The sequence below is a fragment of the Mesoplodon densirostris genome, chromosome 2 (assembly GCF_025265405.1).
Source record: "Mesoplodon densirostris isolate mMesDen1 chromosome 2, mMesDen1 primary haplotype, whole genome shotgun sequence".
Classification (NCBI taxonomy): Eukaryota; Metazoa; Chordata; class Mammalia; order Artiodactyla; family Ziphiidae; genus Mesoplodon; species Mesoplodon densirostris.
In genome coordinates, this window is record NC_082662.1 from 23616842 (window position 1) to 23630147 (window position 13306).

The following is a 13306-nucleotide window of genomic DNA, read 5'->3' on the forward strand; positions in this document are numbered from 1 at the left end:
GCGCGTCCATCAGGGGGAAGGTTCTGGGAGCTGAGACCCAAGAGGTGGTCAGGGCCAGTTTGTGGAATATGGAGGAACTTTGGGGAGCCCCTACGGGGCTGAGAGCCAGAGTGGCAGGATTTGTCTGAGGAGGTGAGGAGGACCAGGCTTGACAGCCGGTGAGCCGTGGGAGTGGTGGGGAGACCTGTGAGGAGAGGCCTCCCTCTAGCTCTGCTGGGGCCCCGCCTGCCAAAGTCGGCCGTGCCTCAGCCCTGCCTGGACCAGCTACAGCAGCTTCATCACCCACTTCCCAGCGTCCCAGCCCCCTCTGGGAACTGAAGGATCCTTCCCAAATCAAAATAGCAGGCAAAGAACAGCCTCTGATTGTTCTGCGTAAGAGAAGTGAAATTAGACAAGTCAGATGCGGGATTGAGGCAGGCCTCCCACACAGCTGTTCCTGCGCCTGCTGAAGCAGACTTCCCGAGACTTGCAGTTCTGCTGTCTCCGAGCAAAACTTTTTGCTTCTCCATCCCAGGGCAGATAGTTATTTTGGAAGGGAGTGGGACAGATGCTGGCCCTGGAGGACCATGAAGGAGTCAATTTTTTTTTTTAACCAAAAAAATCAGTCACTTCATGAAGGAACAGTCTTAGCTGATATGAGTTCATTCAGTCATTCAGAACACACCGGGTGTGCTCATCCTGGGTGCCCCGGGCTCAGCATGGTGTCAGGGGGATTCCGGCCCGGGGGAGGAGAGGCACACAGCGTGCTTCCCCCCTTGGTGGAGGGTGGAGAGAGCACTGTCTGGGAGCCGGGAGGTCCAAGTTCTCACCTTGGTTCCTCCGCTGTGGCTCTGTGACCTTGGGTCACTTTCCCGTCTCTCCCCCGTGTGGGCTTTAGGCTACATATTGTTTCTCAAACTAAACTCCGTGAGAATTGTGTGTGTGTATATGTGTGTGTATATGTGTGTGTGTGTGTGTGTGTGTGTGTGTGTGTGTGTGGTGTCTTGTTAAAGATGAAGATTCCTGGGCCTGAATTCCAGAGATTAAGATTGAGAAGGGGACTTCCCTGGTGGTCCAGTGGTTAAGACTCTGCGCTTCCAATGCAGGGGGCATGGGTTCGATCCCTGGTCGGGGATCCCACATGCCGCGCATGGCCCCCCCTCCAAAAAAAATATTGAGAAGGTCTTGGGGGGGTCCAAGAATTTTCACTTCTCACAGGCTCTTCCGATAATTCCTTTGGGAGTCCTTGGACCACACGGTAGTAAAATCACTTCCCTTCAATCTCTCAGGGCTCTTCCTGCTCTGAAATTTGAGGAGTTGCTCATGCAACCCTTGCCTGGGTTTCTCAGATCATTCCAGGGGCATGAAAGGCATCCTTACCCCTGCCTCAGTGTGCATGTGTTTCTGTGATGATCACACTGCATGGGGATGGTCTATTTCAGTGTATTTAGCCTCCTCCAGGCTATCCGGTGCCCAGCCCAGGCCCTGGTACAGAGGCGTTGTGACTGTAAATGTTGGCCTGACAAGGGGTCAGCTGTAGTGCAGGCAGCTGGGCGGCAGCGTAGAGCATGGAGGGACATTGCAGAGCTCTGGGTGCCCAGCTTGTTGCAGACATCCGGCTTGGACACCTGGGCTCGTGCCCTGGGTCAGATGTGTGACTCTGTCATCTGCTCCCCTTCCCCACAGCTGGGTGAGTCCAGCTACCTGGGGATAAGATGGTCTGGATGGGACCATAGACTGGGAGCCTTGGTCTACCATGGAGGATATCCAGGCAGTCTAAGGCCCCAGCCAGTTTGCCCCAGCTTCCTTGGAGCTGGCTAATCATATTCCCAAAAGGCCAGGTCAGTGGCAGAGGCCAGAGGGTCAGGTCACTCTGGTCTAGGCTCCAGCTTCATTCTTATATGTGAAGAATAATAACAGCTATCACATACTGAGCACTTAACCATGCTTCGAGTTCAGTGCTAAATGCTATATCATCTCATTAAATTTTATAACAACCCTATGAGGTTGGTAAAAGTATCACCCTTTTTTTACAGTTATGGACACTGAGGCTTAGAGAATTCAAGTTACTAGTCTAGAGTCACTCAGCTAATAAATAGTAGAGGCAGAATTAGGACCTAGACCTGTTTTCCTCTGGAGCCCAGCTTTATCTTTAACCATATTGCTTAGAACCCCTGGGAAGATAAGGGTTTTTCCTCCAATACCTCCTGCCAAAGTTACCCCCTGCCAGAGAACTCCTTTTGCATCTGTTATAGTGGAAAGGAGCGATGCTGAATCAGATAGTTCAGGGTTCTAGTCCCACTTCTGCCCCTGACCTTTTGTGTGATCTTTGGCAAGTCATTTCTCCTCCCTGAGTTTCATGTGAAACTGAAATCTGTGAAATGGAAAAATTACAAATGCACTTCCTTTTAAGGTACACTAAGATGAAGACAGCCACCAACATCTACATCTTCAACCTGGCCTTGGCAGACGCACTGGCCACCAGTACACTGCCCTTCCAGAGTGCCAAGTACCTGATGGAGACGTGGCCCTTTGGGGAACTGCTCTGCAAGGTTGTGCTCTCCATTGACTACTACAATATGTTCACCAGCATCTTCACGCTCACCATGATGAGTGTCGACCGCTATATTGCCGTCTGCCACCCTGTCAAGGCCCTGGACTTACGCACACCTGCCAAGGCCAAGCTGATCAACATCTGCATCTGGGTCCTGGCCTCGGGTGTTGGTGTACCCATCATGGTCATGGCCGTGACCCGCCCCCGGGGTGAGTGAGGGAGGGAGCCTTGGTACAGGTCACTGACCACAGGAGGCAGCTCACGGGACTCCATGGGTTTGCAGGCCACTTCCCAGGGTGGGTGTTAAGTGGCTCACCAATGGAAGTATGGATTACTGATCAATGAAAGTGTGGATGGCTGGCCAGTGGGACTGTGAATAGTCAACAAATGGGAATGTGAATGGTGAACTGTTGTGAGGATGAATGACTGGTCGGTGGTCATATGGGTAGCTGGCCAAAGGAAGTTTATAAATGGGATTACAGATGGCTAGATGTGTGGATGACTGACCTTTAGGGAGATGGATGGATAGCCGGTAGGGAGAGGGTGTCACTGACCAGTGAGCAGTGCAGGCCACAAGATCTGCAATCCCATCCCAAATTCCCTTCCACCCCGTTGACCCAGATGACCAAAGCAAGGCCTAGAGAATGGCCTGCACAGAATGACAGGTGCATTTTCTCAGAGTAAAATAGTAGTTAGTACAGTAACCACCTGTATCAGTCAGGATGGCTGCTGTAACAATCTCCAAAGCTCCAAGGCTTAACACAGTAGAAGTTTCTCACTCACATCACAATCCAATGTGAGTAAGTGGAGAGGGGCTGTATTCCATACAGTCATTCAGGGATCCAGGCTCCAAATGATGGTTTTGGATGCAGTGTGCTGGCATCTGGCCAGCAGATGAATATGGGAGTGGTGAGAAAGCACAACCACTTTTAAATGTCAGGGCGCATCACTTCCTAGTGATGGCTGGTCACATGACCCCTACTTGATGTAAGTGGGAAAAGTAGTTTAGCAGGGTGCCAAAGACACTGGTCACTAACCTATCTGAGCCACACTCTATCATGGAGTGTTGAAAAGATTAAATGAGGTTATATGTGGAAAAGACTTAGGACAAGGCCTGGCTCATTGTCAAGGCCCAATAAGTAGCAGCTATCAGAATGATTAAGCCTGTGAGATAGACAAGGCAGGGACTCCTACTTCCATAGGACCAAAAGAAAACAGAATCAGAGAGGTCAGGTGGTTTACTTAGGGTCACATAGCCGGACATTTGGTAGAATCTGGCCTAGAACCCAAGGTTCCCACCCCCATATCTGTTGCTCCTTTTGGCTGCTGGGGTGAAGGTTTGTGTTGTGGTAGGAGAGGGAACAGGCTTGGTGGGAGGTTTCTTGGCCACCCTCCACTCTCACAAGGGTAGAGCTCCTGGTGCCTTATATAGTCTCCGTGTGATTAGACTTGACTCACCAGCTGGGCCCCATTCCTCACTGTCAGCCTTCAGTTTACAGGCCATTAACCACAGCCCTCCTGGGGCCAGGCCAGATGGGCCCCCTCATCCCCAACCCCCCCCCACACACTCTCTTACACATACACATACACTCCCCCAGTGTGTGTCACTGGCACTCAGTTCTGTAAGCCACTTGCTTTGTGACCTTGGACAAGTGCTCTTCCTCTCTGGGCCTGCTTCTGCCATCTGTACAATGAAGTCCTTGGGTTCAGTCATTGGTGGGGGTCCTGCCAGCCTGATGTCCTGTGGACCCACTCTGTCTGTGGATCCCAGCCCTTTTCTTACAACTCTCAGGCTCCAAGTCCACTGGGTTGGTCCTCAGATTCCAGAATCCCAAGAGGTCCTGGAAGTCCCCTGGGCCAGCCTCAGCCCTGTATCTGAATCCCATAACATCCCCTGAGGTGCTCATCCAGCCCAAGCCCACACTCCTGGAACAGGGAGCTCATTCCATCCTAGGTGCCCCTCTTACTTCTGGACAAGTGTGGCAGTCAGAAAGTTCTTGACATTAAGCTGACATCTGCCTCCTTGGCCCTAGCTCTGACCCCCGGACTCCCACATGTTTCTGCTCCTCGGCCCTGTGAGTGCACCAAGTGCTTGAACTCCACTGTGCTAAATGCTTTCCGTGCCATGGCCCATTTAATCACAACAACCCTATGAGTTTAGGTACTATTGTTAGTCCCACTTTATGGGAGCTCTGGTAGAGGTTCAATAATTTGCCCAAGGCCACATCACACAGCAGGGCCTCATGCTCTCTAAGTCAATCCTAGCAATATTTTCCCCATTGGAGCTACTTTGGAAATGTGTGGGGTATTTTCTGTTATCATAATGACTGTCATTTAGTGGGCTTGGGCTAAATTATATCATTATCATTATATCACTGCTGCCCATGTACACAGAGGTTGATAAAGGGACTGGGAGAGAATATAGAAAGCAGACCTCCTAGGTTAGGGCCAATCCTGCTGAGGTCTTGAAGGATGAATAGGAGTTCACCAAGTGCAGACGTGATGGAGGACATTCCGGGTAGAAATCACCTTGAGAAAAGGCCAGGAGGAGGCAGTGGGGCTTGACTAAGCCGAGAAGGGTGGGCGAGCAGGGAGACAAGGTCCTTAGGCCCACGAGCCCCTCACCCACTGTCTTTCCTTGTTTCCCCGGCCCAGACGGGGCAGTGGTGTGCATGCTCCAGTTCCCCAGCCCCAGCTGGTACTGGGACACGGTGACCAAGATCTGCGTGTTCCTCTTCGCCTTCGTTGTGCCCATCCTCGTCATCACCGTCTGCTACGGCCTCATGCTGCTGCGCCTGCGCAGCGTGCGCCTGCTCTCTGGCTCCAAGGAGAAAGACCGCAGTCTGCGGCGCATCACGCGCATGGTGCTGGTGGTGGTGGGCGCCTTCGTGGTGTGCTGGGCCCCCATCCACATCTTCGTCATCGTCTGGACGCTGGTGGATATCGACCGCCGCGACCCGCTCGTGGTGGCCGCGCTGCACCTGTGCATCGCGCTCGGTTACGCCAACAGCAGCCTCAACCCCGTGCTCTACGCCTTCCTTGACGAGAACTTCAAGCGCTGCTTCCGCCAGCTCTGCCGCACGCCCTGCGGCCGCCCGGAACCCGGCAGCTTCGGCCGCGCCCGCGAAGCCACGGCCCGCGATCGGGTCACCGCCTGCACCCTGTCCGACGGTCCCGGCGGTGGCGCCGCCGCCTGACCCCGCCGGGCCGGCCCGCCGCACGCCCCTCCGGAGTGACCCGGCGGCGGTCATGCCGAGTTCTAATGGGGGCGGGGGCCACGACGCGGAGTGGGGCGGAAGGGGGCCGCTGGCCTGGAGATGGGGCCCCTGCAGTGGGGTGGACCTCTGGTCTGGGGAAGGCGGCGGGGGGGCGGGGGGGAAGGATGGTGGGGCGGTGCCTCTAGGCTGAGCTCAAGGTCAAAGGCTTTGGGTTGGGCTGGGGAAGCTAGCGAGCCTAGGGGAGTGGGACCTGTTGCTCTAGGATTGGGCGGCTAAACGGGGCCCCCGCGCGGGGGGCGGGGGCGGGGCCCCAACCTCGAGACAGCCACGGGTTCTAATTGCAGCTGGGCTTGAAGGAACTGGGGTCTGGCCTGAGACCGGGCCCAGGACCAAGGAGGGGAAGTGGTGAGGACGGTGGAATTGAGCTTCAAGATTGGGCCTCTGTGTGGTGGGGAGGGGCCCCTTCTGGGGGTGAGTCGAAGGACAGGACAGCGAGGCTCCCGATTGGGCCACCAGATAGGGCCCAATGTGCAGGGCATTGGGGCCTCAATTTGCGGTAGAGTACCAACCCCGAGTTCCAGAAAGAGGCGGGGCTTGCCGAGGTCCAGGTCCAACTTGGCATCTTTATAAACAAAGAGAAAATAAAACACTCTACCTTTTCTCTCCTTGACAGTTGTTTCCCTGGAATGGGCAGGGATGCCCCGCATCGAAGTAGTGTCTCCAGCACTGTGTCCCTGTGAGGCTTGGGATGAGACAGTGGAGCAAGGACAGAGGCTCCAGGATAGGGTAGCCTCAGATGGGGTAGGGTCCCAACAGGAAGGAGTAGGGAGGGCCTGCGGATCCAAAACCGGAGTTGCCAGTCGGCCTCTGTGCCAAGGGCTGGTGGGGGTGGCAGAGAGAGGAGGCTTCTGCTTTGAGGTTAGGTCCTCAAGCTGGAGGGCAGATGCTTTGGGGATCCCCACGGCCCTGACTTCTCTGGCCCAGGTGCTGGAGGACAGAGGTCCACACTAGTTAGAGCTCCGTGAATGTAGATGGCACCTGGGACTGGGTGGGGACATCTGAAGCACCAGGGTGGAATTTTCCTTCTCTCAGTCTCTGGCGCCTTGATAAGAACCTCCAGGAAATCCTCTCTTCCTCCTCCCAACATCTGGCTGCACCCAACATGTCCAGTGAACTGGAACCACATCCCCTGCCCGGGACCTGACTTTGAAGGAACTGGGGGGAAGAAGACTTTTATAACTGCAGTGCCAGCATCAGTGTGCGTCCCCAGATCCCCCACCTGCTCGAGCTGCCCCCTTGAAGCTGCGAAGGGCGAGGTCCACCAGAGCTAGGCATAGAAGTTTTTCTCTTCGTTTGTTTGGCATTTTATTCAGCCACTGCCAGGTCTTTGCTTCCCCCCAGTATCAGGGTCTGGCCTGTTCCCTGTGCCTCCCCCATGCTTCATCTCCCCACCTCCCCACCTCTCCCCCCTCTCTCCCCAGCACTGTCTCTGTCACACACCCCTGAATCCCTACTGAAGCAGTGTGCTGACATCCTTGTAAAAACAAATTTAATTTTCTTCCCTTTTGGGGACAGATGGAAAGAAATTGACATCTTTGTCTCAAACAGAAAAAAAAAAAAAAAAAGAAAAGAAACGATATACCTCTTCTCCCTTTGACAGTCATTTCCTTGGAACAAAAGCCTTTCGGCCGTCTGGGAGGCTGTCACTCCAGCAGGGGCTGAGCTAGCATTCAGGGGCTTTGGCACTTAGGCACCAAGGTGGGCTTTGGACACATTAGGGGTAGAGATGCCCTTAATGGGCAAAGCATAGTCCCCTTCTCAGGAAGCCCCAGACCTGGGAATTTCCTTCCCTCAGGAAATGGCTCTACTAGGACCTTGGAAGATGTGGGACCATGCCCAGCACTCAGATCCAGGCTGCTAAGCTACCAAGGCCTGGGGTCCCAGCCCACCTAGACCACCTTCACCATCCAAATGGATCCTTGGACTATAGAGATCTCTGTGTCTGAATGGCGGGGTGTCAGCAAGGCAGGGGACACACTCCTGGACACTTATTATCACTTGGGACCCCTCCTGCTAGTGCCTTGTGGAGATGTCATAGAAATGGGACAATTTAGGAACCGGGGAAGACTCCTGAAGGAGGTGATACTGGAGCCAGGGCTGTTTCTTCTCCATGTAAAGACTGTGTCCCCTTCAACCCCTCCTAGGACAGGCCTGTCTCGAGGCTGCTCTGGATCCACTCACTGCCATTTCCTGTGGCTGTAAGAGATCTGCCTGTTTTTTTTTGTTGTTGTTGTTTGTTTGTTTTTTACCACTTCTTATACATAAATTTGTCTTGGAGTCATCAGGGGCTGACTACTTCATGTGCACACTGGGCACTGGGACTCGGAAATGAGTCAGATATGGCCCTGCCCTCAGAAAGTTCAAGCCCATGCTCAGACAAAAGCATAAACAGATCTTTGCATCTCAGTGTGATGCATTTGTGACAGGGAGGGCGGGGGTGTCACAGGGAAGTGCCTTTTCTAGCTTTTTACCGAAACCTATATTTGTAGCAATTCTGGAAGAGGTGGAAAGGGTCAGAAGGCCTTCAAGGATGACTAGGAGTTGACCACCGAGAAGAGAGGAGAGCGTGTGCAAAAGCATGGAAATGTTCAAGTGTTTGGCAAACCCAAGAAGTTGTGTGTAGCCAGAGTGTGGGGCTTAGCCGAATGCTTCTGTGTGCCAGGCCCCATGCCACATGCTTGATGCACATTATCCCTCTGATCTTCATGACAGCCCAGTGGGGCAACTGTATTGCCCTTATTTTATTTTATTTTATTTTTATTTATTATTTTTGGCTGTGTTGGGTCTTCGTTGCTGCGCGTGGGCTTTCTCTAGTTGCGGCGAGCGGGGGCTACTCTTCATTTCGGTGTGCAGGCTTCTCATTGCGGTGGTTTCTCTTGTTGTGGAGCACGGGCTCTAGAGCGTGTGGGCTTCAGTAGATGCGGTGCGTGGGCTCAGTAGTTGTGGTTCGTGGGCTCTACAGCGCAGCCTTGGTAGTTGTGGCGCACGGACTTAGTTGCTCTGCGGCATGTGGGATCTTCCTGGACCAGGGCTTGAACCCATGTCCCCTGCATTGGCAGGCGGATTCTCAACCACTGCGCCACCAGGGAAGCCCCAGCATTGCCCTTATTTTAGACAAGAAGTCAGGCTCAGAGAGGTCAAGCCACTTACCCCTAAGTCACAGAGCCCGGTCTTTGGTGGTGGCAGAACTCAAGTCAGTGGAACTCCAGGGTCCAAGTTTCCAGTGAATTCCAGGCATTGTTGAAGTAGAAGAGCCTTAGTAGCTGGCATCCTGGGATGAGGTTTTTGAAGACTTAAAACTTAAATGGAAAAATCTGAGGGAAAGGGGCAATTTTCCATGAAATTTTGTTCCTCCTGAAGCTCTCCAAACCTTCACGTTTCAAAGTGTATTGAGCATGATGCATTTTAAAGCTCCAAGTTGAAAGTGTAGTTCTAGATCATCACAGAGCTCTCAAAGCGGTGGAGTAGGTCTGGTTTCCTCCAAAATTTCCACTCCTCTCTTTTCAGGAGGTGGGAGGAAAGTTTTTGCGTCTGGTTTCAAAATGTCCTACAATTTCATATCTATTCTTGTAATAGAAGTAGTGGTTAATTAAGGCTGGAGTCAGATCTTGGCTTTCCCTCTCTGTGCCTCAGTTTCCTCATCCGTAGAATGGACTTCCTTCATGGGATTGTTGTGAAGATTTAATGAATTAATGTATGTATAGGGCCCAGCACATAAGTTCTTAGCACATGGTAAGTAGCCGCTATTACTTAAAAGTGGAGCTGCAGTGTAAGGTCAGAGCTAGAGACCTAGACGGAAAAGGAGATGAGCTTTCAGGGGTATTGATGAAGACAAGAGATGGGGGACCCAGACTGGGGATCCCCCTGCATCTTAGGCTCAGGAGCCACCATGGAGAGTGAGAAGCTGCCAGAGAAGCAGGAGGAGGATGGGGAGAATGTGCTGCCATGGAAACGGGAGGAGGGCGTTCCCAGGGGGAGAGAGTGATGGATAATGTCAAGTGTCATGTAAGAGAGGTTGGGTGGGGAGGGCAGGAGGGTGATGGGAGTAAACCAGAGCCCTCAAATTCAGTCTTCTGCATGGCCTGGGAAGCCCCAACAATGGATTCAAATCTCAGCTGTGATGCTAACCGGCTGGCTGGGTGACCCCAGCAAGGGATTTGCCCTCTCTGAGCTTCTGTTTCCTCCTAGATTTAAGATGAGGGACTGATACAGTCTCTAATATGATGCTCAGTTTCTAGTAAGTGTCCTGATTTTGCCGGATTATTGGCCACTTGCTAGCAGTGTGATCTTAGGCAAGTCACTTCACTTCCAAGCGCTCTCTCTGAAGGATAGAGATGTTGCCTGGCACATAGCAGGCCCCCAATACAGGGTTATCCTGTAATAATAATGGGGGTGCCAGAAGCTGCTGTCTAAGGAGGTTTGTTTGGCTTGGAACTTGAAATGTTCCCCAAGATGGAGAGGGGTCACTATGTCCTGAGAGGACTTCGAGGGGCAACAGTCCAGGCTGGGCCCCTGCTGGGCCTCCACCCAAAGACCAGCCCCTCTGTCATCAGCAGCAGGTCCTTAGCCTGACCTTGGCGTGCCTTCCCGCCTGGCACTACTGCAGATCCAGGCCGGGAGCCAGCTTGGAGGCTCCAAAACACCTAGGAAGTGATCCCCCCGGATCCTGGCACCAGCATTCACACTCACACACACACACACACACACACCTTTCTCTTATCATTTATATTCTCATCATAATGTCTTCCTTTATGTCATTTCTGGGCACTGAGCACATAGTGCTGGGTGTTGGGGGGAGTGACAGGAGAGGGTCAGGACTCTCTAGCAGGGGCTAGAATAGCAGGCTGTGTGGTTCTGGTGGCGGGCAGCTTGGAAATTCAAAATGGGGGCCAGAGAGGGGCTGGTGAGGTGCCTTCCTGATGGGCCTCCTGATGGAGTGGAGCATTAGGCTTGGGGGTCGCTCCGGTTCTGGTTCCACGAGCACCACCTTCATGAGCCCCACCTGTGCGCAGCTCTTTCTAGGCACAGATCTCAGTGCGAGGCCAGTGTAAGCATAATAGGTAATACAGCATGCAGGACCCTTCATTGTTCTAGGCACTTTACATGGGGTAACATTTCATCTTCACAGCATGACTGTGAAGTAGGCATTATTACCCCTGTTTTACAGATGAGGAAACTGAGGCTCAGAGAAGGGAATGACTTGCCCAAGGCTACACGGCTTGTCCATGGCTGGGCCAGCTAGAATGCTGTTTTGGGTCTGTGGAGTGCACTTCCTCGGCTTTCCTCCTCCTGGCTCCCAAGAGGACACTTGATTACACTGGTGGTACTAGGGAGACCCTGGTGTCCGGCTGACAGGTGTGAACTGAGCATCCTCCTGCCAGGCTCTGTGCCTCATCACCTTGGCAGCAGCGGCACAGGCCAGCCATCCAAGAAACTGCTGTGATTTTGGCAGGTCGCTCTCCCTTCCAGTTTCTCCCTGCCTTGGAAGACCTGCTCGTTCTATGATTTTTTTTGACTGCCTGCCATGTCTTTGCTGTGTGACTTTGGGAAAGTCACTTCACTCTTTGAGCCCAGTTCCTCCATCGTGGATGACAACGCTTATCTGGTAAGAAGTTGTGAAGATTTACAAAGAGGCTATGAGTGAAGGACCTGTCTGTTTGGGTCACACAAGTGTTCTCGGCAACTGACACTGCAACTGGCACAGGGCAATTATTATTCTACGGACTGGATGAAGGAGTGTCAGGCAGAGGAAACTGGTTTGGTAACACTATGCCTGGTGCATAGTAAGTGCTCAATAAATGGAGCTTTTTAATGTCATCTAATGTGACACCTTATACCTGCTCCAACCCCTGTCTCTTAAGTGCTGTAGGTGGGTCAGGAGCAAAGAACTTTCCTTTTTAACCATCTGCTTGAGTTTCAGAAGCGGGGACAGCATGCATTGGAGAAGCAAATTTCAAGAGGATGTCTTCTCTCCAAGTACCTTCTACATAGCTGTCCCCTTTTGTCCTCACCAGGACTACCCGCCCAGGGACCCGAGATTGGGGCACAGCCTGGGAGGGAAGAGAGGTCCCTGGGTGGCACTGGCCTGGGCCTTCTGGCTTGCATGTTTGAGTCATGGGGATGGAGTCCCTTGGTGGGTGTTGGTGCAGGTGACATCCATCTGATGGGGCTCATCTTCTAGAATCTCCTCTTGGAATGAGTCCCAAGCCAGGAGACAGGGCATGTGGGTTTGACTCTCCATCCTCCACTTGCTGGCTGTGTGCCCCTAGGCAGGGCTCCGTCCCTCTCCGGGCCTCTGCACAATGGAGGGGCAGAGGCAGGAGTTGACGGGTTCTGAGTGTGCTGCCATCCTGGGAGAGAAAGAGACATTTATTTCCCTCATGTTCCTTGATCGGAGAAGCAGACATCTATTGGTAAAATCCCCTGGGCATTTGCCCAGAGACTGGGAAAAACCAGAGACCCCCTGGGGGACTGGTGTTTGTAATTGGAGCTGACCCCCTTGGGGGGTGATGGAGGCAGGCATGTCAAAATGAACTTGACTCAAAACATCTGGCTCTTGCCTCTCCCAGGTCCCATTTTGGGATCAAGGACCCAACCTTCTGTTTTCCCAATAAAGTGAGCCCTATTCTCAGTGTCCACATCTCTGGCTGTTTCTTTTGCTCACCCTCTGTGTTCCCCTCATGAGGGGGGCCCAATCTGGGGGGGTGACATAGACCTACCCACTGACACTGAGTGGAGAGGGTAGCCCTACCCTCAGGACCTATCTCAGAGGGAGATGCTACACTGTCCTTAAGAACCCCACCTGATGGGAGAGACGGACACACGAGGCAGCTGTAGCCACTTCCTAGAGCGTCTCCCACCCCCACCCCCACCCCTCCAGACTGGCTCCTCCTTCTTCCCTGTGGCCCACCCCCTACTCTAAGGCCCTTGTCCTCCAGAGCCCTGCCCACACGCCTCTTGGGGCTCCCACTAACCTCCCTCCCCGCTTCCACCCTCCTCCCACCTGCCCTACCGTGACCCTGCCTTTGGTCATAGAAGCCCCAAGTCTCCTCGCCCTGATGGTTGGTTACTCAGTAACTCTGGAACGGGAACTTCCTGCCCAGGATGTGCCTCCCCACCATGTGTGACTGGGTCCTTAAGAGAGCACCAGGGCACAGAGCCCCTCTTCCCCTCTGGGGCAACCTCCCTTTCGAGCCCCAGCCCTGGGCTGCCCATCTGGGCCCTGCTGTGTCAAGGTGAAAAGCTCCAACTCAGGTGGGTGCCCTGACCCAGACTGGGATCTCACCCCACCCCCAGCTGCAGAGTGTGTGGGCAGCGGTGGAGGCAGGGCTACCGGGCTGCGGGGGGGTAGGGAGGGGCCTTGACTGCTTGGCCTCACTCTACTCAGGGAGCGGCTCAAGTCCAGACCTCCTAGAGGCTCCGCAGCTCTGCCCAGAGCCAACTCCCACTGAGGCTGGGAAGAACAGCTCTGAAGGTGAGGCGGGGAGGGGAGGGA

The 13306-nt window shown here is 53.6% G+C and overlaps 1 protein-coding gene across 1 annotated transcript in view; it reads left to right on the forward strand.

The window, feature by feature from the left end:
* The window catches only part of OPRD1 (opioid receptor delta 1), a 36452-nt gene extending 30722 nt beyond the window's left edge, over positions 1 to 5730 (forward strand). Inside the window, exons 2-3 of the mRNA XM_060089288.1 lie at positions 2393 to 2742; positions 5189 to 5730. Coding sequence (XP_059945271.1) covers positions 2393 to 2742; positions 5189 to 5730 — 892 coding nt within the window. The remainder of the gene's footprint in view (positions 1 to 2392; positions 2743 to 5188) is intronic.
* Positions 5731 to 13306: the final 7576 nt, after the last annotated feature.